Source organism: Emericellopsis cladophorae, assembly GCF_022114955.1.
Source record: "Emericellopsis cladophorae strain MUM 19.33 chromosome Unknown NODE_49_length_168633_cov_116_125306, whole genome shotgun sequence".
NCBI classification, from domain to species: domain Eukaryota; kingdom Fungi; phylum Ascomycota; class Sordariomycetes; order Hypocreales; family Bionectriaceae; genus Emericellopsis; species Emericellopsis cladophorae.
Window position 1 is genome coordinate 75,441 of NW_026250974.1, and position 24,613 is coordinate 100,053.

Consider the following 24,613-nt stretch of genomic DNA (forward strand, 5'->3'; position numbering starts at 1 on the left):
AGGCAGTGGCTGGCCGGCCACGCCACATTCATAGTGCCGTGGCCTGAAGCCTATGGCGTGACATCGGGGGACCCGTCTTCCCGCCTTGTCTAGACCATCGGAGCGGGAAGACTAGACCGTCCACCACACAATAACATGCGAAAGCTCATACGGCACAGTTGAGTAGTCCTACGCAGAAGCATTTATCCAAGTGATATTCCCGACGTAACACCACGCATGCACACTCCGGCGGCGCCATGTTGGCCTGGACGTCTGCTGTTAACTCGTGCGTATCCTGCAATGTGCTCATTCACATCCCACCAGCCCGCATCACCCGTCCGCCCGTCTGTTTTGTCTACTTCCTGCCGCTGCTACCCCTGACCGACGTTGTGAAAAATGGATGTCGCAGTGCATCAGCCGGCTTCAGCCTCTTGTCAGGATTCAGCGCCAGGCACTGCTCTAGCAAATCGATAAACTGATGGAGCTCTCGCGTCTCGCCCTCGGCCATGCCACTCGATGCAGCCATTAGCCGCGTCCGTAAGTCGCGGGAAGGCTTGGCCATGGACAGAGTCTTCACATTCGTCTAAAAGATCGTGTCAGCAGACCGTTGCTTCTCGTTCAGATGGATCTGGACGGGGGTTTGAAATGCAACAGGATCCGCGAGCAAACAAGCCTCGCATAAGCCTTAGTAAGAAAGGGACGGATGGGCCAACATTCCGAATGGCCGGGCAACGGCTCACAGAATCACATGGCCAGGAAGGATTGCGACGAAGCGCCCCCCCTGCCAGCTCACAGTGATTCTGGCCCAAGGCCAAGGCGCCGTTGGATGCCTTGCATGAGCAGGGCGCCAAAACGCATTGCTCGGCGACGGCACATGCGGCACAAGACCAGGAAAAAGTGCAACGTCTGAAATGGATGGGGGCAGGAAGTGCAGGCAATCAAGAGCGAAACATACCTTTCCGAGAACGCGATCGCGCTCAATGCTGATGAATTGTCCAGCTTCGTCAAAGTGCTGGGCTGACAGCTGACCCCGCTTGTAGAGTTTGGGCGTAATGCGGCCACGCACATCCATGATGGCCTTGAGCATCTGATTGTTGCTGTCGCCCGCAAACAGAATCTTGCCTGTATACAACTCGTACAGGGTGCAGCCGATGGACCACATGTCGACGCCGTAGTCGTAGGGCATGCCCAGGATGATCTCGGGTGCGCGGTAAAATCGACTGACCAGGTACGGCGTGATGACCGTCTGCGCAGTCGCCGCGTCGGTCTTGTCAATAGCCGTTCCCAAGTCGCAGATTTTGAGCACATTGTGACCCTCGTTGACCAGGATGTTGTCAGGCTTGAGGTCGGCGTGTACAATACTGCACTTGCGCATGTGTGCGAGTGACACAAAGATCTGGTACGCGTACGTCCGCGTTGCACCGAGGTTGATGCCGACATTGTTGCCGAACTTGCGGAGCACCTCGCGCAGGTTCAGGCTCAAGTTTTCAAACACCATGCACAAGTGACCCCGATAATCAAAGTGCCGCTCGAACTTGATGATGTGCTTGCGGTCCTCCGGGTCTGCACTGTTGAGTTTCTCGAGTATTGCAATTTCGGTATAGCCACCCTTGCGCAGGGCGTCGTTGTTACGCATCACCTTGATGGCGACGAGCTTTTTGGTGGTGATGTCGACAGCTCGCAACACATTGGAGAACATGCCCTTGCCCAGTGTTGCCTGCACCTGGTAGCGTCCGCTGAGGATCTCGCCCACGCGCATCTTGTAGTAGCCGTCCTTGTCGTCGCCTTCCAGGATACCACCTTTGGGCTCGTCGCCAGCCTCAGCGCTTTCAAGGGGTGCCGCTTTGGGCGCTGCCGTGGTGGCGTACTTGTCCTCGTCAAAGTCTTCGGCAAACATGTCGAAATCGTCCTCGTCCTCGTCACCATCCGTGTTGTTGCCAGTCTTCAGTGGTTCCGTTTGCACCTGCTCGGTCGTCTCGACGACTTGATGCACTTCACCATGAAGGACGACCTGGCCGTGACGAAGTTCATCTCGGCGCTCATCCTCTTTCATGTCCACTGTTGGATCGTAGTCAGCAGCCGATGGTCCATCCTCTTCTTTGTCTTTGACGTTGTGCTTGTTCATGAGGTTGCTATCATTGGAGAGATCAATCCCGCCAGGAGAGGACTCATCACGAGAAGCTGGGGAGAGAGGAGACCCGTGATTGGAGATTGGCGTCCTCGGTGTCTGAGGCGAGTCAACGTCCATCTGCGAACCACCAGCTGTATTCAGTGCTGGTGAGCTGCCGCGGACTTTATCCCCAGCACCTACAGCATGTAGCAGAAGGGGCGTTGCCGAGCTTGACTTGGCCAGAATCTCTTCCCGTCGCCTCCGTCTTCGCTCGATCTCTGCTTCTTCGTCAACCGGCTGGGGCTCTGCATAGTCTGGTTCAGGTTCCGGCGTCTTTCGTGTTTCCATCGGAAGAGCTTCATCAGCCGCTTGAGCACCACCTTTCAATGGTATGGCGTCACGCGTATCGTCTTGGGCTGATGTCCTCGTCGTGTCGGAAGCCCTCGGCTCTCGTGGACGACGACGTTCGTCCTTGCGATCGTCATCATATCTCAGCCCCCCATTCGAGCTGTGATGCCTGTTCACAGGACTTCCCCTCACAAAACGGTCAAGTCGTTTGTTATCGGCTCGACGGTCTCGATCGGGTGTGCGGCTGCGATTGCGCTGTCTTTTGTCGGGGTATGGATCGCGGAAGCGATCCCGCTCGCGACTCCGGTTACAATCTTCGTCTAGGTCGTCGTATGAGACCCTAGGGCGGTGATATCGATCTCCTCCGCGATCATCGTAGCCTCCTCTGCGCCCATTGTATTCCCTGTCATTGCGGGACCGCTTGTACCCCCTAGGCGATCGACTCCGTCGGGAGGAGGCGCTGTGCCGCGAGGCCGTGTCATGTTCAGGCGATGTATCGCGATGTCTGTCTCTTCGGTCAACACCGTTTTCTCTAGCAGCGCGCTGCAGTGAAGATGCCTTCAAATCATGGGGCGCATCAGAGATTTCGCCTTCGTCCGAGCTCAACGTCATGATGGGGAGCAATTGCAGTGTAGCTGTGCGCGCGCGTACAGTTTTCGCAGCTGGATCTAGATCCACAAGGGATCTTCAGAGCGTAAAGATGGAAGGTCAGCAAGAAGGCCTTGAACAGAGTGTGCAATGGAATAGTGCCGAACCAGATCAGCGTGGACTGCTCAGGACATGACAGTTGAAAGGGTGCGACTCGATGACTGATAGTGCTCAGATCAAGCAGACAAGTTGGAAAAGTGCAGATTCTGGTCAAGGTAGACAGTGCTGGTGGCGTTGCAGATGCACACTGAAGCATGCGATGATGACCAAGGTGAACGTGAAGTTTATCCCAGACGGCGGTTGCCGGCGATTGCAGGCGATTGCATAGGAGGGACCATGTGACCCACTTATTTGTCAGCAGCCTGGACCCTTCATCCCGCTTTGGTCGAGAAAGCCGCAGCGCCTGATGGTCAATTTTATTTTCGCCAGCGCATTGCGACCCTAAGTCTTCCGAATTCCCTCATCTTCCTCCAAAGACCTCATATCTCCATAATGGGTGGTTCCAACCGAGAAGGTACGGACGACCCGCCCAGCGATCCCACAATGTGCGACTAACCCCTCGTTCAACAGGCGGCAAGGCCAAGCCCTTGAAGGCTGCGAAGAAGCAGAACAAGGACCTCGACGAGGATGACCTGGCCTACCTCGAGAAGAAGCGTGCCGGTACGAACCCTCGAGTCGCAGTAGTGATCAACAGCTGACCCAGAATAGACGAGAAGGCACGGAAGGAGCTGGCGGCCAAAGCGGGTGGCAAGGGACCGATGAATACCGGCAACCAGGGAATCAAGAAGAGTGGCAAGAAATAGACGACTGATCTGGGATTGGAGGCGACAAGGCACGGCTGGTAGTCATCGGGAGCCACGGTGTTTGGGCGTAGATATCGCTGCGATGGATTGACGACCTACACGAAAGCATGATTTCAAGGCTGACCCATTCTTCTCTGCTCGTGATGCCCAACTCACGAATGAATAACGAACAGCTAAATCTGCAGAGACTATACCAGACTCAAAGTTTGCGACAGTGACACCAACTTAGCGTCACTGAGCAGGCGCTCGATGAGCGCCACCCGGAGATGCTGAAAGCCCGTCCTTGCACCACATTTAATTATATCGTCCTTCGTAATCTGATCGACCAAAGTCGCTGTAAATGTCACGTTGCGACATGTCACAGGCGCAGCGGTGCAGCTGATACCTCGGACGGGGCACTTCGACATGTGCACGTACCGCCGGTCTCAACAAATTCATGATCCACCACAACCTCTCAACATCATCAGTGACAGTTGAAAAGGCCCGACCGACCCCGTCTCTCCTGACATGCCACCATAAGGTAACAACCACAAACACACACAATGGGCGACCAGAGCACCCTTCGCCAACGCCATGTTGACCCCTCAACACCAGCCGCCCCAGCGCCTTCCACCAAGCCAACCATCTCCAACGCCCTCCTCAGCTGGGATGCCATCGACCACTGGCGCCGCGATAATCACTACATCACAGGTGGATATCGCATAGATAAACCATCTTACCACCATACGTTCCTTTCCTTGAGGCATCTTCACAATGAGAGCGTCAACATCTGGTCGCACCTACTGGGCGCCGTCATTGCGGTCTTGTCCTCGACCTACCTCTACACGCAGATCAAGCCACGCTACGAAAATGCGAACCAGCAGGACGTCCTTGTTTTTGGCTGTTTCTTCACAGGCGCGTTTCTCTGCTTGGGTATGAGCGCGACCTTTCACGCCTTGCTCAGTCACAGCCAAGACCACGCGAAATGGGGCAACAAGCTTGATTACATGGGCATCGTCTTACTGATTGTTGGTAGCTACGTGCCAGCACTCTACTATGGCTTCTTCTGTGAGCCGTTACTCATAAGGTACTACCTGGTTCTGGTAAGGATATTCCCGGTATCGCTGTTGTGTGGGCAAGCTAACGAACGACCAGATCTTCACCCTCGGAACTGGCTGCGCTCTCGTCTCCTGGGTGGACAGATTCCGCACCTCGGCGTGGCGACCTTACCGCACTGCCATGTTCATCGCGCTTGGCCTGTCTGGCATCGTTCCCGTGGCCCATGGCGTCACCATCTTCGGCTACTCTGGTCTCGATGATCGAATGAGCATCAGCCTTGTCATCCTCCATGGGGCAATGTACATCTTCGGCGCTGTACTCTACGCCTCTCGATTTCCCGAAAGAATGGGACCGGCCGGCCGCTTCGACATCTGGGGCAGTTCGCATCAGATCTTCCACCTCTGTGTGCTGCTTGCCGCAGGTACGCACCTGTACGGCATGGGCAAGGCGTTCGACTACCACCATACCGGTCTTGGCTCGACGTGTGTGCTCAATTGATCACTTCTTGTCCAATCCCAAGTCGAGTATCTGAACCAATCCCGAGCCCACGGCCACGGCAGCCCAGCAACCGCATCCTTCGTTCGGGTTCCATTCTACCGCCGTGACGCGGGTCAAGGGCTCGTGAATGACGACCCTGGACCGGTCCTGCGTCGATACCTTGGCAGTGCGCGACTTGACATGATCCGCCTCCCCGTCCACCTCCTCGTCGTACTCGTTCTTCAACTTGCCCTTCTTGGTCTCAACGACGGCGTGGCGGCTCTTTTCGGGCTTAAAGCCGCGCATGAATCTCGAAGCACCGCGCTGCGAGGCGGGTGAGCTCGGCTCGAACCGCTCGGCGGGACGGTGTTCATGCTGGAACACCTTGATTCGCTCAGTGAGCTCGCCACGGATGTTGGTGAGCTGCATGACCTCGAACTGCGGGTTGATAGCCCAAAGTGACCCGTCGGTCGTTCCTATGAGGGCGAATGGGTGCGTTTTGCCAATGGCAAGGCAAGTCAAGCGGCTGTCGCCCGTGAAGACTCGTTTCGTGACGGGAAAGGAGGCGTAATGCGAGAATTGGATGACGGAATTGAAGATACTCGATGACGGATTCATGAAGAAGTAGCCTTGGAGGTGCTCACTCCAGTTTAAGATGTTGGGTGTGGTGTTGACAGAAAGCATCGGAATTTCCGCCGAGTCGTTGCTCGGCCTTCGCAGGTCGACAAGCCTCACCATGCCACCGATGGGTACCGATGCCACAAGGTATGGTTGGGAAGGGTATCCGGAAGCCATATCGATAACTGGACTGTGATGGACGGCATGGCGAGATAGAAGTCGCTCGGGGTGAACGGACCAGAGCGCCACAGAGCCGTCGTTGTAACCGATAGCAATACGGTTGAAGCCAACCCAAGTCATACTCAGGCCTGGGACATCGTCATCTAGGCGGAACTTCGCAATTTGCCCTTCAACCTTTTCTAATTGGTGTCAGCGTTTGTGATTATTTGACCCGCACGAACCAGTGGACTTACGATAGAGTGTGTCGCCGCCTGCCAAGGGATCGATGACAAGGACAGATCCATCACCACAGAGGATGGCCAAATGACGGCATGCCGGACTCCATTTCAACCGCCGAGCTCTCCCACTTTCAGCGCAGATGGTTCTCAGCAGGATCGGCTGATGCTGCGACATTGTCACACTGCCCTCCGTCACGTCGCTTTGGCACTCCCAGATTTGCACTGTGCCGTGTTGATGGAAATCTGGCCTGGCTGACTCCTGGTCGTAGTCATAGGTCTCCTGATCCTCTTGGGGGATGACAGCCAGGGCCAGTAGCTGGGTCTCATGCGGCTGTTTCCTTGACCAGTCCATGTTAAGCACCAAACCACCCGCATCGACCACCCACCCACTGGGTGTCTGCTCGTGCAACTGCTCCTGTGGAATGAGCAACCCGTTGCTCTGAATACTGATAGATGTGCCAAAGCTCGTCGACTCCACTTGCGGGTCATCTTGACTACCCAGCAGAATCTGTAGATTCTTTTCAGGGTGTATTCGGTAAGGCTCGCTTTCCTCGTCAGACAAGCCAACAAGTGTCGTCCGTTGCGAGGAGTCGGCCTCCAAGCTCTCCCTCCACCTTGGCAGAAAGCTTGCCTCGCTTTCATAGATTCCATCTTCCCATACACCCTTCCTTCCACCAACCGGGATGGGAGCGCTTGGTGGCAGGAGGGGCCACTGTAGCCACCTCTCCAGTAGACCAAATGCCTTGCGCAGCATCTCCTCTTCAGGCCCATACCAGGTCTTGACTAGTGTAGGACCTCGAAAGTACCGCTCAAAGGAACCGGCATAGCCTCTCGGTGCATCCATGGTCCACGCCATGGGCTCTAGAGGCCAGTACTCCTTGCCTGCGCCGGTAGTTCTCAACTTTGCATAGTTGCCTGACTTGGTGCTTTTCTTCGCGGGCGTTGATACAAGCGTTGGTCTTTCACTCTCATCGACGGAATGGACGGATGATGATTCTTCGCCTGAGTCGTCGTCCTCAGAGGGCGCGTCTTGTTGCGCACTCGCAGTACCGTCCTCGTCAAAGTTGGAGTCGTGATCTGAAGCATCGGCGTGTCGGCGTCGGGTGCGGGAACTTGCTGCAGCTGACTCTTCGATTTCCTCGTCATCGTCCTCGATAAGTAGAGGGTCGAGGACGAATGATTTTGATTTATTGCTTTTGCGCGTTCGCATTGTGCTCTGGTGATGTGAGGTCCATGAGAGATGAGAGGGTCTGAATTTGGAGTGAAAACGCGGGATGAAGTCGCAACTTGTTCGCGCCTTTCAGATTACCCTAGAGACGGCGTGTGAAGATTCTGAAATCTGAACCGCATCCATCATCCTGAACCTTGAGCTACTCTCGTCCATGTACTTTGCAAAAATGCGTCCAGTGGAGCTCGTAGATACGTTTTATTATCTTCTTAAAAACGCCGATGCCAGTTTCGGCTGGCCGTAGATGTCTGATATTTATCGCTGCCACATTGCAATTCGACATTGCTCATGCGGAATGACAACCGCCAGCGCGACAACGTTCCTCACACGCCCACATCCCAAGGCGATACGAGCGACAGAAAGCTTCAATTGCGCGGCAACGAGCATCATCACTTCATATGTTCATCTATCTCATCTGACTAGATTACACGCTTGTTCAAGCAAAGCGGTGGTGGGCAAGCTCGTACAGATACCCAGAGGTAACCTTGACGTGCTCCTTGATGTGGTCGTAGCTGATGTGCTCCATGGTGTCGTTGGGCGTGTGGATGTAAGGGTTGTGGTTTCCAAATGGCGCCTCGAAGAGGAAGCCGGACGGGAAGCCATTACGGTTGGCCGAGGCATGGTCTGAGCAGGCATAGCCGCAGGTGGACTCCTCGTAGCCAATATCGGCATACTCCTCAATGAGGAGCTTGAGGAACTCATTCTGGGCGGGGTCGACGTTGTCGACAATGAGACCGAAGCGCTCGTTGCCGTCGCGGCCGGCGTAGCCAACCATGTCTTGGTTCAGCATACCCTCGACCTGGATGCCGAGGCGGGCGTAGGTGTTGAAGAGGTCCTGCGAGCCCAAGAGGCCAGTCTCCTCGGCCGAGTACCAGTGGAACTCGATCGTGTTGAGGTGGTCGCCCTCGGCGATGCGGGAGTCCTCGAGGAGAGCAGCGAGGATGTTGAGCTGCATAATGGACGCAGAGCCGTTGTCGTCAGCGCCAGGGGCGCGGCCGGCACCACGATCGTTCGAGATGACCGAATCAAGGTGAGAACCGGTGATGACAGTCTTGAGACGAACCTGGCCAGGGATCGACACGACAATGGAGGGCTGCGACCATGCCTGGTGCTGGATGAGGCGTGACGAGGCAAAGGGGTGACCGCTGTTCTTGATCACCTTCTTGACCTCCTCGTACAGCCATTCGGCGGCCTCGACACCGTACCTCGAGTTGAAGTAGCGGTTGTGGAACGACGAAAAGCACTGCATCTGTTTCTTGACCTTGTCGAGGTCGACCTTGGCGATGATATCCTCGACGGCAGCCTTGTGGCTGACCGAGCTGGGATAGGTGCGCGCAGCCATGAGTCTGGCCTCGCTGTTGGCGGGTTTATGATCCTTCCACTCGGTGATGTCGAAGAAGTGGATGTGGTCCTGGGCAGTGAAGATTAGCACTGGCTCCTTATCGCGCAGCTAAGATGAGCACCCACGTCAATCATCTGGATTTTCTCGTCCTCGGTCACCTCAACGGTCTCACCAGGCGCCGTCTCGAGTGTGTACAGCTTGACCGCACGCTCCTCCAGGGCCTCGGACGGAGCCATGCACGACGCACTGGCTGCGAAGGCAGCGACGATAGGGATGGAGTAACGCATCTTGACGGGAGTGTCTATGTGTGGTTGAGACGAGCAGACTGGCAAGAGTGGTGAGGGCCAATCCTCGTCTCACCGACGCAGACTTCCCCTCATATAGTCGTACAGAGTGGCGGGGATCGCAGCCCGACGCCAGGACAATAGTTCCTCGCAGTTGTCCCCCAACCGCCGGGGCATCTCAGCCAAGAGCTTTGGCTCACCGCATGGGGAAGCTCGGTGGGCGCACCGGATGGTCTAGCTGCAGCGTGCTCGTGAGGTCTCGCAATCGAGACCCGGAAGAATCACAGGTTGACAGAAAAGACCCGCGTCTGTTCCTGGAAGTTGCACAAGGACCCCTTGCGAAGTCCCCATCGGCGAACAGGAAGTTGCAGAATCCCCGCATAATGCAAAGAGACCAGTCGCTGCTTCGGGAAGGTCGACCATATGGAAGGGCTTGAGCTGACAAACTACTGTGAGCCAAGCCTTTTGCCGAGAGGCTAGCGATGCGTCGTGAATTTTGTCGAGCAATTTGTTTATGGTTGTTTTTGAGCTTATTCGGAGCCACTCGAGCCAGCCTCCTCACCGTCCCAGATCACTCTTCGAGGTTGCTTGAGGGCCGAGTTTCATTGCCCACATGTTGTCCAGGCTGCTGCGCGCTTTGCAGAGGGTTTGAATTGATATCACTGCTTTCTCCGGACAAATTTCGTACGCGAGGATTTCGACTTTTCACATTGGTTGTGAGGTGGCGTGTGGAATGAGCAACCGCACCCGCATCTGGCCAACTGAGGAGAACCGAGTCAAAGCCGGAGAGTGGTGAAGTTAATTGTCGGGCTTGAGTCGTGACCGGGAGCGATCTCCGTTTTCTTTCTCGACGTCCGGTCTTTTGGGTCGACAGAGATGGAGTGCAAAAGAAAGGACAGAAGGGGTTCTGGCACCCTTTTCTACGCCCAAGTCTGCGCCATCAAGGTACATGCATCATGGTGCGTCCAGGGCTCTCGTGCTCTGGGACCGGGGACCGCATTTCACGACGAATAAGATTAGTGCTCATGAATAGGTGCCGCTTAAAGTTAACTGCCCTTATATTGCATGGCGTTCCGCTGTATCTGTTGCTTCACTACAACAACACAAAGTGATCGGAATGTCCCTTGATATAACTTTTTATTAGCCACGGATCACCAGATTCCTACTGTAAGAATAGCTTAAAGATAAATGTTCCTACCGAATTCCGAGATAGAAGACTTCGTGGATACTACCGAATTCCTATATGAGGGGATTATATATAGTATCCGTTTACTGAGATGATAGTTAGTGAATCTTAGTATAAGTGGAACAATTATAAAAAAGGTAACATATATCTACTAAAGATGAGAGGCTCTTTTGAATAAATACAACATGAACTATTCAAACGCTAATTCTCATGGAACAGCAAGGCCGCATGGACATCAGGGGCAAAACCCTTCCAGCCAACCTCAAAGCCGGTCATCACACTTGTAGTCTGGCAGCGGATAACTATTTGTTACTGCTCGCAAAGGACCCTCCAAACCACCCCCAAACGTTTTGCATGTAATTTATCAACCCACACCGAGCCAGGAAAGCAAAGAAGGTGTTTCTCAAGGCCAGCCACCACTGGGTCTGAGGTGCCATGAATGACATGCCACCAGACGGCAACTTGTGCATGTCCTCAAAAATTGGCCTGATCCGGTCTTCATACGCCTTGAGACCAGCGGCGACGTCGCCTTTACTCTGCGAGAGCTCGCCAGCCAGTACATATCCGTCCGCCAGGGCAAGAGATGTGCCCGCGCCTGGCGCGCCGTCGTAGCCTGCGTCGCCGACCATGGTGAATCGACCTTTCGGAAGGGTGGGAGGGTTCACCTGAATCCACTCTCTGGCGTAAAAGTCGTCCGTGGCTTCCATATCTTCCCGCATTAACCGAGGCATGATCCAGCCCATGCCCCCAAATTCTTCCATGGCATATTTCTTCAACGCCTTATTTCCTGTTTGCTGGCTTCTCGAAAGGGCAGGATATGATCCTCGCTGTCCCGAGGGAACATGCGCATCGCGACAACCCGATTGCCGCCTTTGGGGGCTGTCTGCACCGCAACAAACTTACCAGGAGCAGCATTGTGTGCGTGTCCAAGCTTTGATCCGTCGAAATAGACGTGTTTGGTGGAGAAATAGGCGGCCCATACGTTGAGGTGTCGCGCGTGGTCTCGAAGGCCTATGCCAAGTCCGAGGGCTCTGGTCCGGGACGTTGCGCCATCACACGCAACTACGAGATCGTACTCTGCGGGCGGCATCGTGGTTGCGAATCCGACCTTGATGGGGCCATTGTCCTTCTCACCGTGCTGCAGTGAGGAAATCTGCTCCCCAAAGACGCAGCTGATGTTGGGGTTGTCCTTGGTCTTGTCGTAGAGAATCCGAGACAAGTCGTCCCGGAAGATCTCATATTCTGAAAGAAGCGACTGCTGGTCAGAGTTGCCCGTGGAACGAATCACACCATATGGGTGGCCGTTCTCTCGTACGAATGCAAAGCCCTCGATGGGCGCTCTGTTGACTCGTACCTGGGCTTCCATATCACCCATGTTCCTCATTGTCGTGACGCCGACAGTCCGGATATCTATGGCATGGCCCCCCCTTTCTTAACCTGGAGAAGAGCTCAATGACCGTGACTTTGGCGCCTGCTTTGGCGAGCTAGTAGGCCGTGGACGGACCGGCGATGGACGCGCCCACCACAAGGACTCTGAAGTTGGACATGCCGCATAGTGACCGTGGGCGTGATGAGAAGAAAGTCAATCACATGGCAGTCGCTCTTCGAGTTTTATCGCACTTATATCAGTCCCCGAACTTGCCACCGACATTTAGTCGGAGTCCAGCAATCCGAGACCACGCACGTACGCCAACAATACGGGTATCACTGCTAGTTCACGATGCGCCGGCACGGACTAGCCGGCTGTCAACCTCGTGACTGCCGGCTCTCGCTAACTTGAATGCAACGGTCTACTTCCATTGGTGCATATCCGAGTGTCTGCGCCATCGACGACTGCTCGCCATTTTCCGTCAATCATGCTGCATTAACTGCATGCTTAGCCTCAGGGTCTGCCCATGCTCCATACCCGTCGGCATGATGTTCGCCATCAGCCGCTCGAGACAGCTTGATGAAGGGTGAGCCTTTGAGTTGTTCCTTCGCAAGTGAACAGATGTTTGTCCAGCACAAAACTTAGGTATTGAACACGAGCGAGATTATTCAATCAATTAAAGTCTCATAGCATCCAGGAGCAAGGAGAAGCGTATGAATCAAACGATGTTGTCTCTGAATTCTTCCGCCAAGGTCTTAGCTCTCCATGAATTCTCCCACTTCAGCCACCTTTCAGCAAGAAAGCGTTGCAACTGATCCCCAATCAATCCATGTTCATGATCGCTGAACCACTCTTCGTTCTCCTGCGTAATAGAGTATGCTAAGCTATTCCTCTGCTGCACATGCCAGGCCATTGCTGGATCCAGCTCAGTTGTCACCTCCTCGATGAGCAACGCCTGGCTTGCGAACGTCTGTGCTTCCACCTCACTCGTGGCTCTCTCCAGCTCGCTCGGCGAGAGAGTCGCCAAGACACGGCATACATACATCATAGTATATATAAAGAACACGCGAAGCCGGATGCGATCGGGTGACTCAGCTGAGGTTGGAAGGCCGAAGAGGGACTGCGGGTGTGGTGCTGCATGCTGATACATAACGTGGTCATTGTGCAACACGTCATGCATACTATTCGCCTGCTCATAGATAGCCGAAATTCTTGTAGAGTAGTCGCATCGATGTGGTGCCTCTTCCAGGAGGCTTCGTAGATCCTTCAGTATACCAGGCAGGAAGGCCGTTGTTGCAAAGAGCTTCCACCAGAGCCGGCAGTCTGTGTCCGACTGGAGACCAGAGGCGCGCTGAAAGGCCCTCTGCCACTCCTGAGATGCGAACATTGACGGTTCATTCCTGTGCATCTCCTCTACTACCTGTGAGACGATCAGTTTAGCTGGAAGGGCGACACCGCACAGGCCGTGACCAACAATGGATGGCCCTTGGCTTTTGAGAAGCATCCAGTCGAATTTGGACGTGTAGCATCCAGGGCCTCGGAGCTCAAGTAGCTTAATACCACCTCTGTGATGATGGGCTAAGCGAATTATATCAGGGGGACCGATCAACTGCATGACGGTACTGTTAGGCCATCATTTCCTTGACTGAAACCAAAATAGGGGCTTCTTACCTCGTAAAGTACCAAAAGTCGGGTCACACAGTAGACGTCCGACCCTGTGCATTCCTTACTGTCCCAGAGGGCAGCCTGCAGGCTTCTCAATGCCCTTCCATAGAGAACAGAGGGCGTGGATTTGGGCATCGGGAAGCCAAGCATCTGGCCAGCCTTTGCAGCAACACAATGCATAGCATCATCCAGACAGGTGCTGGAGGCGCCATAGCGGCTTGGCAGTTCAGCCAAGAATGAGGAGTGCCGTTTCTGAAGGAGGCTGGCGAGGCGATGTGGTTCATCTCGCAGTAGACGGCAAGCATTTGTTGCGAGGTCCACATCCGTGAAACTGGTCAGATCCGTCACATCGAAATTATACTTGGCCCTGAACGTCTCGTATTCACTGGACACGGGCTGTGGCATGATAAGACCAAGGCTTGGGACGTTACGCCTGGGATTCCCCCTCCACATGCCGTCCCTCCTTTCGGCAGCCTCAGGTGTGCCTCGAGCGTTGCCTCTTTTGGGGATCAGCGCTTGAGAATTCGGCAAGGTGCCGATGGTTTCCTGACTCGCAGTTTGACCTTGGCGACGGGTGCGGCCCGCTCTTGCAGCCTGCTGCCGGACGATAGTCTTTGCCTCATTCTTTCCAAGTCCAGTCGAAGGAACGCCGCTGGTTTCCACGAACACGAAAGCCGGTCCGGCCTTTGCACGGCTGCGAGGCTTTCTGAGCGGCAGCCCAGCTAGCATGGCTCGTGCAATAATGGTCTAGGAGCAGGATGATAAGCGGAGGGAGAGTCAAGAACACCCGCTGACAGCCAATTGAAGACGGCATGAGGCCACCCAGGAACATGCAGCTGGCCAAGGCGCAATACTTTAGGCCCTGATCGGCTCGCCCGACAAGAGCTTCTAGGACAAGACAAAGGCTCGAAATACCCATATTTATTGCACAAAAAAACAAACCTTCCCTTTTTCAGACAGAATCCCAAAATACGGGGCCTATGCCCCTGTCCACGAAGTATCGCGCTAGGCAGGGATTCTCACTATACCAAATTCTGGCACAGACACTTGAGCAATTTTGAGTTTCTGGCGTTTGTCCGGGTCACGTTTTATTTATATCACGGACAAGATTGTGAAGCCGGACAAAGACAGTACGGGAGGATTTCCCCACTATTTCACAACCATAGAAGTCTCTTCTTTTGTCTTGTCCTCGAGTTTGTCGGGCGAGCCGATCAGGGCCTAAGATATTGCAGCAGCCAGCAATGGCGCAGCATTTGCCGTTTTAGGCGTATGCAGGGCCCGCGCGCTACGTATGCACGCGACATATGATTGCAGTTAGGGCGAGAATAGCCAAACGGTTCACATCGAATGGCAGCGGTCTGGAATTCCCATTTCTGCGATGCCCGGCTGCATCCCCCAGTAGGAGTGAAGCACAGAAGCAGAAGGATTTCTTTCACACCGTGCATGCAGCTAATAATGCTTCATTGTCTATTGGCTGAGCTAAATGCACCTCGCCGAGTGATTATAGGCGAGAAATGCGTTTCTGCCTAGCGCCAAGATGTGCTCGCTCTATGTCTGCTTGGTGGAAATGTGAGGCTGAGAGGATTAGCCCTACGTACATGTAACATCCAAAAGTATGTTTTTAAATATTATCCACCGTCAAATGTCGCAACATCACCCATTTAGATTCGCTACAAGCAGCAGTTCCTCGAGTATTACCTCTTCGTTTGGTAAGCGTTCGCTGCTATACACGTGCATCTATCTCGACACCTCTTCAGAAATCAAAATTGCACCACTGTGCTCGCATCATGACAGTAACAGCGTGCCACAGCCATTGAAGAAGAACCATGAGACAACAATATGACTCGATAGCAATGGAATACTGGCCTTCCAGCGATCGCAGGCCACAACGCACGGCTCGGATCTGCAACTACCCAGACGTGGCCTACAAGCTGGATGCTGCGTCTATCAAGCATTCTCCGGCCTGGTTTGAGGCCTGGGGCGGCACCATTCTCGGATGGATCATGGTCGTGCTGCTCACGCTCTTCCAAGCGGGCATTTTTGCCATAGGAATAGCCATGATCTACACGAACGATGCCAGCATCGATGAGAGCAGTCCCGATTTCGCTCTTTACAAGAACTCCCGCTTCCACGAATGCGTCAATACCACACCTGAAAGCGTGGACTGCACGTTGCTACAGGGGAATGCGATCGATATGTCCACCGAGGGAGACGAACAGAATCACTTCTTGATAGACATGGTGTTCCACGATTATCAGAACAACACTACTGAACATCCCACATATACATGGTGCGAGGTGGTCAGCTGCCTAAAAGACTTCAAGATCCTTCCGACAACTCTGCGCCCATCAGCTCTGCAACTCCCCAGTTGGAAGACGTGGTTCCAGTGCAACATCCAGGCGATCATCGCAGCATGGGCTGCTCGCACATGGATAGGCGCGCAGTCACGCAAGTCTCGTTCGGCATGCAAGGGAATCAGCATCAAGGACTGGGGGCCAGCCGTCTACACCATCGGCGCCACAGTGTACTGGTGGGTGGATTTCATCCGCTGGTGTACCAGGCCGGACTACCACGCCTTTGTCTCCGTCATCGAATGGATCTCCACTTGGACGTTAGCATACAAAATGGGATATCACCCATTTTCTTGCATATTCAAAGAGGACTCGAGGTGGCGCAAAGTCCTTGCCGGGATCCTGTGGACTACAACTGTCGTCCAGTGGGTTATCAGTTGTTACCTCTTCAGCCGCTACTGGAAGGAATTCTTCCCCCCAAGCCTCGAATTTGCGCAGAGATACGACTGCGTCCAGTCACAGGTGGCGTCTGCACCGGGTCAGTCGTCGTGCACTCCAGACCAGCTCTGTTCGATCCCGTGGTTATTGACCAATCCCGGGTGGAACGGATGGTCTATGGAGGCCGGATCTTCAAACTTCTTTGCCCAATACGACATTGCAAACATTATGCTTGCACTTTTATTCTTCTTCTCGACGTTTACCTTTGTGTCTGTTCCTCTAGTCGCCACGGCCACAAGAACTTATGCAATTCTCCGTCCTGATCGGCATCCCGAAAGATCGCTTTTCGGCGACCTGGTCTACTTCAATGATGAGATTGGGGGACCTGTCATATCAGGAGCAGTGGCTGCGCTCGTTTCTCTCTGCTTTAGCGCCCTCTTGCTTGGTCACACCCCTGCAACATGGAACTCATTGAACAGAGAAGGTCCAGTGGCCTACGACTTGGATTGTAGTGCGGTCCATGTCATTGCTAGTCCATGGAGGCAGTATGTGGACATTGAGTATGGCCGCGCTTTGAGGTTCGTCAGGATGTGGTTTAGTATCTGAGGCTGGAAAGGCAGGCCGAAGAGCAGAAGGGCGGAGAAGGATGAGAACTTCATCAGACACACAAGGCCTCAGATGTTATCGTGGTATTCGGTGCAGCAAATTTCTCAAGTTGAATGTTTACTAGAGTACATGTAAATTTGGGTGACATCCCAATTACCTTGGTGCTCAAGCCTGTGCTTGTTAGATGTACGCTCCAGACAACATACAGGACGACCAGAAAAGCTGCAGCTGCATGTGTCATACGACCATATATGCAATGCGTCTAATGAATGGTACTGGGGGCTGGGAGTTGCGGTAATTTTCTCAATCGACCCAAGACGGTACTTTATCGACTTCCGCTGGAGCGACGGCCTTTCAAGCAGAGCCCTGAGGCTCAAATTGGCATTTTGCTGCAACACTGCCACTATTACTTATTTATGTTTCGTCATATGTTCATCTTGTCAATCCACGCATAGCCCGTACTGTGGCCACAGGGCCATCGGATGGACTCAGGGGTCCCTGATACTCCCCACCCAACATGCATTCTACCCTGGCCGATAAACAGGTAGCGAGGCTCACAGCACAGAAAACCCTTGCATCTTGAATCCTTGCAATGGAGAACCTCACGTTGATTTGGCACTGCTGCACATGAATAGCCTTGATGCTAATCATAGCGTCTCTCGCCTCCGTCGTCCCAGCCACGCCATGCATGTGGTCTCAGACAGCATGACTTCGCCGACCTAGTGCGCTCGCCGACGTGGTGCGCCGGCACTGCGTACTGAGGCAAATCTCTATGGGTAGCTGGCCTGGCGAATATTCTGCTGTTCCTATAGTGTTGGCGGCAACCTCGACAATCAGCTTCTCGTATGTTGGCAAGACGCTCAAGTCCATCGCCAAGCAGGAAAGACGCTCACCATATCGCCAGCAATGTCCCTCGAAAGCGAGAGAACCCACGATGGGCTCAATACGAACAAAAGCCCCGGCGAGGATCAGGACGAGGATAGACAATTGCTCCAGACCTCGGTGACTGCAATCAACAGGTAGGTAAAATGCAAATTCTCGAGACAGCCACAGCCTTGGCCGTCATCGCCCAAGGTGTTGATACTGATAGGGACTCCCAGGGCTGATCACTATGCAAATGCCGACTATTTGTCAAATTTTGTCCCGGACTTTGAGCAGGAGAAGCTGCGCCCTCGGCACATGAAGGGTCGAATGGGCAAAATCATAAAGATGCTCAGGACACAGATCGCAGTTGCCGCATTGATATTCGCGACCCAGCTGGTTGTCACAGTGTGGGCAGTCCTGGCGTTTCCCCCAGACGAGCGAGGCACTGGGACCTTCTTCTGGGGCGACTGTTCCAGTATAGACACGACTGATCGAGCGGTTCATGTGGCTCTGAACATTGTGTCTTCTATCTTCTTGGGAGTCGGGCACTACTGCATGCAGATCCTCGTGGCCCCATCTCGCCAGGAACTGGATTCTGCGCACCGCAAAGGAAAGGCCATGGAGGTTGGAGTGCCCAGTCTCCAGAACCTGGTGAGGGTTGAACCGAAACGAGCGGTCGCTTGGACCGCGATTGGGGCCATCGCGATACTCTTGCACGTCTTGTGAGTCGAGTCCAAGGAACCACTCTATCGAGGTGCTTGGATGAGGCTAACATGGATCAAATTTATAGCTGGAACTCGTTCATCTTCACGTCACTACCCATCGCAGTCATCCCCGTCGTCATAGCCACGGCAGATTTCCAGACAGCACCGCACAACTGGACGGCTTCCGATCCTCTAGCTCACTTTTCCTCCTGGTGGGGTCGTATGCCTGGCTATGAGGAAGAGCAGAAGTCGATGATTTACACCTTGCAATCTGCCGCTGCGAACTTTACTCGCATCGACGTTGAGTCGTGCGTGCGACGCTACGTTGACCCGAGGGAACCCACCAGTCCGCTCATCGTGGTGGCTGGGAATGTGACCACAGCCCAAAACAACGGTTCCTCGCTGATAGACGGTGGGATACTTGGATGGTTGGGATGGGAGTGGTCCAACGCCTGGATCTGCCAGGCCTATCAGCCCGAGATATGGCGATACTGCAACTGGGAATTTGCAAAGACGTTTGTCGACCAGTGGACGCTGGGACAGCAGAGGGGAGTCCTGGTTGATCATTGCCTGGTGGGAGAGGGAGCCGACAACTCGAAAAGGTGCGGCCTCCATTACAGCACACAGGTTGCCGCCATTGTGTGCATCTGTACGTTTTTGGGGAGCGTGTTGGTATGCTGGACTGCATTTCATCACATTAGCCATGTGAACAGGGGGCGATACACGCAGGCCTTGATCACTACAGGAGACGCGATCCAGAGCTTCCTCGGCACTCCAGACATGCTCATCGACGAGGCTGTGGAAAATGCAACGTCAGGACACTCTAGACAGGCAAGTGTCGAGCTGAAAGTCGCGACATGGCGTACTCGGGCTCGCATCCCGTGGTTTAAAGCCATCGGCCCCTTTTTCTGGACGACCTCACTTGTGCTGTAAGTGATCTTGGTTCAAATCTCTTAAGCCTTTATGTGAAAGCAGTACTTATCGAGACAATAGTTTTGCCACAGGCGTGCCAGTCTGCTCGTATGCCTTCTGGAGGTCCATTGTCGGTCGGAAGGCAGCTGGGCTTGACACGAGCCTCGTAGGAGTATGGAAGGACGGCTTCGGCGTAAGCCCAACGATGATCGCCAGCGAGCTGCCTGGCGCCTTGTCGGGCATCGATGCTTCGGGGACTACGGCACTGCTGGCCAACATATTGATTGCCAACAGTCCCCAGGTCATGGTCAGCTTCCTCTACATATTCTACAACGGTATTCTCACACGCCAGCTGGTCGCCGATGAATGGGTGCGGTTCCTTCGCAAGGATGGCAAGAAGGCTTTGCACGTGTCGTCTCCCCTGGGGATGCAGCGGTCATCTCACTTCCTTTCCTTGCCGTTCAGGTATTCGGTACCCCTGATGACAGCCTCCATACTCCTCCACTGGCTCATATCACAGAGCATATTCCTCGTTCAATCCAGTGCATTCAGTTCGGGAGCCGACAGCCAGCGTCTTCGCATGTGTGACTATTCGGCCCGGGGGTTCACTTTGTTAGGCACTGGTCTGGCAATTGCCCTTGGACTAGTCGCTTTGGCAGCACTGCTACTGAATTCTCTCCTCAGAAGCTACCATGATATTCCCCCGGGGTTTCAGCTCATGGCGTTCCACAGCATGGCTATTCAGGCGGTTTGCCAAAGGCCAGAGGGTGACTCGGATGCTGCGTTCTTCCCAGTCAGGATCGGGGTGGCGAGTGCGGATGCGGGAGCAAGTGCGACACCCTGTTGGCCTCGAGTTGTATTCTCCACGGATACGGAGCTACGGACACCGCAAAACGGGGAACGTTACGTACAGCCCGTGTTCGTCGATGAAGCGAGTCCATGGGGCAAGCTTCTTGTCATGGGATGGGGAGCTATCGATCGGGTCTGGGCGCCTGCGAAAGATTTCTGGAGTCGTCTTGTCTCTGAGACGAGGCTCGAGACCCGTACTCGTTCAAAAGAGCTAGAGCAGAGCGATGAAGATGGCATTCCGTTGTGTCAGGAAATACGTGAGTTTATCTTCCCGGCCCAGTAGTTTTAGGGAACACGCGCTGACGATACTAGAACCTTTCACAACGACCATGGCGCCGCCACATGCTTCAACTCCCCGCTAGATTGGGGGCATCTTGTACATGTCGGTCTGCCTTTGGTGTTGCGATCAGGAATAGTAGGCTACTTGTCGCTGGCGGTCATTCCTATACATGTCCCTGGTGGCGGGTCTAGGAGCATCTTGGTCAAAACAATTTGGCTTCTTCATGAATTTTCAATCGGCGTTTAAATTCTCTGCTTGTGTTGATTCGAATCGGAAATACGAGCCCTTGTATTGGCTGCGTACGTGTAATTACTGGCCACTTTCGCGTCGCCGTTGGGGAATGAGAACATGGACGCAACTGAATCACGTGACGGAACTCATTTTGAGCGGATTTCCACAAGCTGCGAATTTACTCCTGACGCAAACAGATTCCGAGTATGGGCCGCCAAAACTTGAATTCAGCTTGACACATCATGACGCCGAATTACTTACCCAGAGACCTCATGGAGGTCCAGATCGGCGAGGTCGACCTTCTCAAAGCAATGTATGCATCTGACCAAGAGCTGCATATGGACGAAGCGTCGCAACAGCTGTTGGAGTCGCTGCGGCATTGGTGTGAAAGCGATGGAGGGAAACTGCCTGACATGGAGGCATCGGCTATATCTGTCCTCCTCAATCTTTGCCTCAACGAAGCCAACGAGATGCGCGATCTGCAGCTGGGGATCTCCGTCCCGGTGGTGTTCCCACCCGACCAAGGGCAGGCAGACGACGACACGGAACCACCGAGGGCCAAGGTCTGGATTCGCCAGTCAACATGGATGAGCAAAGCCGAAGCCGCGCGGTTGACCGACGAGATTCCCGACGAGGACATTCTGAGCGGCATTGAATTTGCCAAAGAGGCGGCATCACAGCTCCTCGATCGAGCGCAGCAGAGGGAATCGTCGTCTGCCACGCCTACAAGTGCAGAGGCCAGCATGGTGCGCATCTGGTTCTACTTCCCCTCGATCAGCACCCGCGCGAAGAGGGACGACATTGTTCACCACGCCCCCTCGTACGGCCTCACCGGATTTCTCCTGGCTGGGAAACCGGGCATTCTGTGTCTCGAGGGCGGGTCCCAGGCCATTGATGACTATATGAAGTTTATCAAGACGGAGAGCTGGAAGGACATTCCCTCGCAGCACAAAAAGGTGAGCGAGAGATATCGACAGGCTGGTGTCGATGTGACCCGCGTGTTTGACGACATGCAGGAGATCACGGACGAGTTTGGCGATACGAGACGAGGCGCCCGCGGAAACCGCAATGACATGAGTGTGCTCAAGGCATGGCTCAACGAGCATGGCGTGGGCGATGCATTCGAAAAGGTGTTCATTTGAGCGTTGCGTTCATGTCAGCGCACGTCGCAACCTACATGCTGACCCAATCCACTCGTGAGGGGTATGTGGTGACCACGGGCAGACCGCATGCAGTTACGAAGGATTGGACCCCAACGATGCGGTCAACCGCCCAAGCTACCTGCAGCCCTGCTCGCACTTCAGACTATTCATATCGCGTCGCCGCCTGTCGGGTGTGAAGCCTCCAGTCTCAACAGTGCCTGGCCCTTGCTCCGTCCTCTCCCACCGTTCACACACGCCACGATGGCTTCCTCAGTATACGACTTTGCCATTGTCGGAGGTGGCCTCTCAGGCTGCGTCCTCGCGAGTCGTCTTCGCGAATACAACCCGGCAGCCAAAGTCCTCCTCCTCGAAGCCGGCGGGGAAACGCGCGACCGTCCAGAGGTGCGCGAGCCCCAGGCCCTGAACCTGGGCGGCGACCTCGACTGGGCCTATGAATCAGAGCCCGTGTCGCAACTCGGCGGACGCGCCGTCACGCTGAACGCGGGCAAGGGACTCGGTGGCAGCTCGGCCATCAACTCCTGCGGCTGGCAGCGCGGTGCCGCCGCCGACTACGACGAGTGGGCTGCGCTCGTGGGCGACGACCGGTACAGCTACAAGGGACAGCTGCCGTACTTTCGTAAGTCGGAGAGGTCCTTCGACGACGTAAATCCGGAGCACCATGGCAAGGATGGCAACATCCACGTCATGACATCGGGTGCTGCGAACCGCATCTACCCCCTCAGCAAGCAGAATGCTGCGGCGTGGGAGGAGCTTGGCGTGACTAGCGTGCCGAACCTGGACCAGAACGCTGGGCAGAACCTTGGCCGTGCGTATCTCTGCGAGGCAAGGCGTGAGGGAAAACGCCAGTGGGCGGCTGACGCGTACCCTCTCGAGGGTGTCGAGGTGCGGTTGAACACGCTCGTCGCGAATATTGTGCTGGTGAAGAGCGACAGCGGTGTGAGAGCCACTGGCGTGGAACTGGCGGACGGGACGTCTGTTGCGGCCAAGGAGGTCATTGTGTCCGCTGGCGCTTTCCGCTCACCCCAGCTGCTGCTGTTATCAGGCATTGGCCTGGCTGAGGATTTGAAGCAGTCCGGCATCGAGCCTGTTGTCGACCTACCCGAGGTGGGCCAAGGGTTGATGGACCACATGCTGTTCTTCCAGCACTGGCGGGTCAAGGATCCCTTGGCTGGATACACCATGGGTTCTCCGAATGAACTGTGGGCTCAGCCTCAGTATGCGCAGGGCATGCCCTTTGACTGGATCGTCAACACGGGTGTACCAGAGGATGACCTGAAGGCGGCCATCAAGAAGGATGAGGGTTTGGAGCCGGACAGCAATACGCACAGACTTCTCAAGACCCCTCGCACCTTTTTAGAGTACATTGTGGCCTACGTGAAGCTGCCATTCCCCGGCACGACGATGGACGCGGAGCACATCACGACCGGAGTGGTCTCTTTTCTGCCCACCTCGCGTGGATCAGTGTCCTTGAAGTCAAGCAACCCTCAAGACCAACCAAAGAGTGAGCACATAACATCCTTGAACTACACCAGCTGACACTTTTTGCCAGTTGACATGAACTATCTTTCCACCGAGGTGGACAGATTCGTCTATCGGCAGGGCCTTCGAAACATCACCAAGTTTATGCTTGGCACCCAGTTCTCTGAACATGTTTCTGGGGAGACTGTTCCTGACATCCTCCCCGCGGAGCCTGCAACTCTCGAGGATAGCGACGAGAAGCTGAATCAGAGGTTGGCCGTGGCCAGCGGAACAACGTGGCACGCCTGCGGCAGCTGTGCCATGGGCAAGGTGGTCGACACTGCTTTCCGAGTCCACGGTGTCGACGGCCTCAGGGTTGTCGATGCCTCCGTGTTCCCCGTGCCACTGAGCGCACATATCCAGGCGCCCCTGTATGCGTTGACGGAGCAAGCCGCGGTTATGATCGCAGGCAAGGCTTGAATACAGTCGTACATCAAGGCATTCGAGGCGGGTTGGACAAGTTCGATCCAGACACGCCCACGGACGTAGCCTTGAAATTGACCACCTTTTGAAATGTTTGCGGGGATATGCACTTTCAGTGGCCACTGGTATCTGGTGCTACCCCATGATCAAAGTAACCTATTGCAGATAGACCTTTTGTGAGGGTCGCAATAAGGCGGGCCAGGGAGCGGTTGGCTGGCTGTATAAAGCATAGTAGGCTGGAGGGAACAACCGACTTCTATTCAGAATCGCATCTCATACAAGTCCATACTGTGCCTCTCTAGCTAGAGTCACCCCTTGCCATCCGCATGGCGACTCAAGACGCGGGTGAGAAGAAGTCGCCCACCGACGCGGTCAACCCCATCGCCGTCGACCCAGAATCAGGACCACCCAGCAGCACAGCCGACGACATTGAGAAAGCACCATTCACCTTTCTCGTGCAAGGCAAAGATGGAACGGCCCAAGAGGTCATCTCGGACGATGATCCCCAAGTGCGTGACATGCCACCCTACGTGCGCCAGATCGGCAGCTTCACGGACAACCGGAGGCTGCCCACGCTGACGTTCCGCTACTTTGTGCTCATCATCGTCTTCATCATTCCCAATGTGTTCCTGAGCCAGTGGAACCACATTCTTGCAGCCGCCTTTGACGCCGGGTTCAGCTTGAACATGCTGCTGTTGTTCTTCTTCCTTGGCTCTGGTATGATCATCTCCATGCCGTACTGGTGAGGCAACGCCGAGTCGAACAGTGAACGATGCTTTGCCCTCAATTCGTAGTAGGGTTCTGCTATCGACACTCAATTCCATGACATGTGTCCTCGCAG

At 54.7% G+C, this 24,613-nt stretch overlaps 9 protein-coding genes across 9 annotated transcripts; 5 read left to right on the top strand and 4 right to left on the bottom strand.

The window, feature by feature from the left end:
• Positions 1-334: 334 nt before the first annotated feature.
• J7T54_001007 (Serine/threonine-protein kinase-like protein) lies at positions 335-3,049 on the bottom strand (the record flags this gene model as incomplete). The annotated part of the gene is made up of 3 exons (XM_051508792.1): positions 335-562; positions 935-2,227; positions 2,291-3,049. The coding sequence occupies 3 exons, from the start codon at positions 3,047-3,049 to the stop codon at positions 335-337; spliced, it is 2,280 nt and encodes a 759-aa protein (XP_051360133.1).
• Positions 3,050-3,577: 528 nt separating this feature from the next.
• On the top strand, positions 3,578-3,888 carry J7T54_001008 (Coiled-coil domain-containing protein 72; the record flags this gene model as incomplete). The annotated part of the gene is made up of 3 exons (XM_051508793.1): positions 3,578-3,599; positions 3,656-3,745; positions 3,794-3,888. The coding sequence occupies 3 exons, from the start codon at positions 3,578-3,580 to the stop codon at positions 3,886-3,888; spliced, it is 207 nt and encodes a 68-aa protein (XP_051360134.1).
• A 542-nt stretch (positions 3,889-4,430) lies between these two features.
• On the top strand, positions 4,431-5,424 carry J7T54_001009 (ADIPOR-like receptor-like protein; the record flags this gene model as incomplete). Its single annotated transcript, XM_051508794.1, has 2 exons — positions 4,431-4,970; positions 5,023-5,424. 2 exons carry the CDS (start codon positions 4,431-4,433, stop codon positions 5,422-5,424), a joined length of 942 nt encoding a protein of 313 aa, XP_051360135.1.
• Positions 5,425-5,537: 113 nt separating this feature from the next.
• J7T54_001010 (uncharacterized protein) lies at positions 5,538-7,629 on the bottom strand (the record flags this gene model as incomplete). Its single annotated transcript, XM_051508795.1, has 3 exons — positions 5,538-5,571; positions 5,639-6,380; positions 6,435-7,629. The coding sequence occupies 3 exons, from the start codon at positions 7,627-7,629 to the stop codon at positions 5,538-5,540; spliced, it is 1,971 nt and encodes a 656-aa protein (XP_051360136.1).
• Positions 7,630-8,083: 454 nt separating this feature from the next.
• J7T54_001011 (uncharacterized protein) lies at positions 8,084-9,276 on the bottom strand (the record flags this gene model as incomplete). Its single annotated transcript, XM_051508797.1, has 2 exons — positions 8,084-9,058; positions 9,115-9,276. 2 exons carry the CDS (start codon positions 9,274-9,276, stop codon positions 8,084-8,086), a joined length of 1,137 nt encoding a protein of 378 aa, XP_051360137.1.
• A 1,384-nt stretch (positions 9,277-10,660) lies between these two features.
• J7T54_001012 (uncharacterized protein) lies at positions 10,661-14,222 on the bottom strand (the record flags this gene model as incomplete). The annotated part of the gene is made up of 5 exons (XM_051508798.1): positions 10,661-10,761; positions 10,833-11,246; positions 11,363-11,799; positions 12,680-13,244; positions 13,559-14,222. The coding sequence occupies 5 exons, from the start codon at positions 14,220-14,222 to the stop codon at positions 10,661-10,663; spliced, it is 2,181 nt and encodes a 726-aa protein (XP_051360138.1).
• Positions 14,223-15,346: 1,124 nt separating this feature from the next.
• J7T54_001013 (uncharacterized protein) lies at positions 15,347-16,828 on the top strand (the record flags this gene model as incomplete). The annotated part of the gene is made up of 1 exon (XM_051508799.1): positions 15,347-16,828. The coding sequence occupies one exon, from the start codon at positions 15,347-15,349 to the stop codon at positions 16,826-16,828; it is 1,482 nt and encodes a 493-aa protein (XP_051360139.1).
• Positions 16,829-17,734: 906 nt separating this feature from the next.
• Positions 17,735-21,810, top strand: J7T54_001014 (uncharacterized protein; the record flags this gene model as incomplete). Its single annotated transcript, XM_051508800.1, has 9 exons — positions 17,735-17,847; positions 17,929-18,414; positions 18,483-18,998; positions 19,110-19,325; positions 19,390-19,773; positions 19,993-20,056; positions 20,222-20,414; positions 20,866-20,872; positions 20,934-21,810. The coding sequence occupies 9 exons, from the start codon at positions 17,735-17,737 to the stop codon at positions 21,808-21,810; spliced, it is 2,856 nt and encodes a 951-aa protein (XP_051360140.1).
• A 261-nt stretch (positions 21,811-22,071) lies between these two features.
• J7T54_001015 (uncharacterized protein) lies at positions 22,072-24,518 on the top strand (the record flags this gene model as incomplete). Its single annotated transcript, XM_051508801.1, has 3 exons — positions 22,072-23,332; positions 23,381-23,745; positions 24,075-24,518. The coding sequence occupies 3 exons, from the start codon at positions 22,072-22,074 to the stop codon at positions 24,516-24,518; spliced, it is 2,070 nt and encodes a 689-aa protein (XP_051360141.1).
• Between the last annotated feature and the right edge of the window lie 95 nt (positions 24,519-24,613).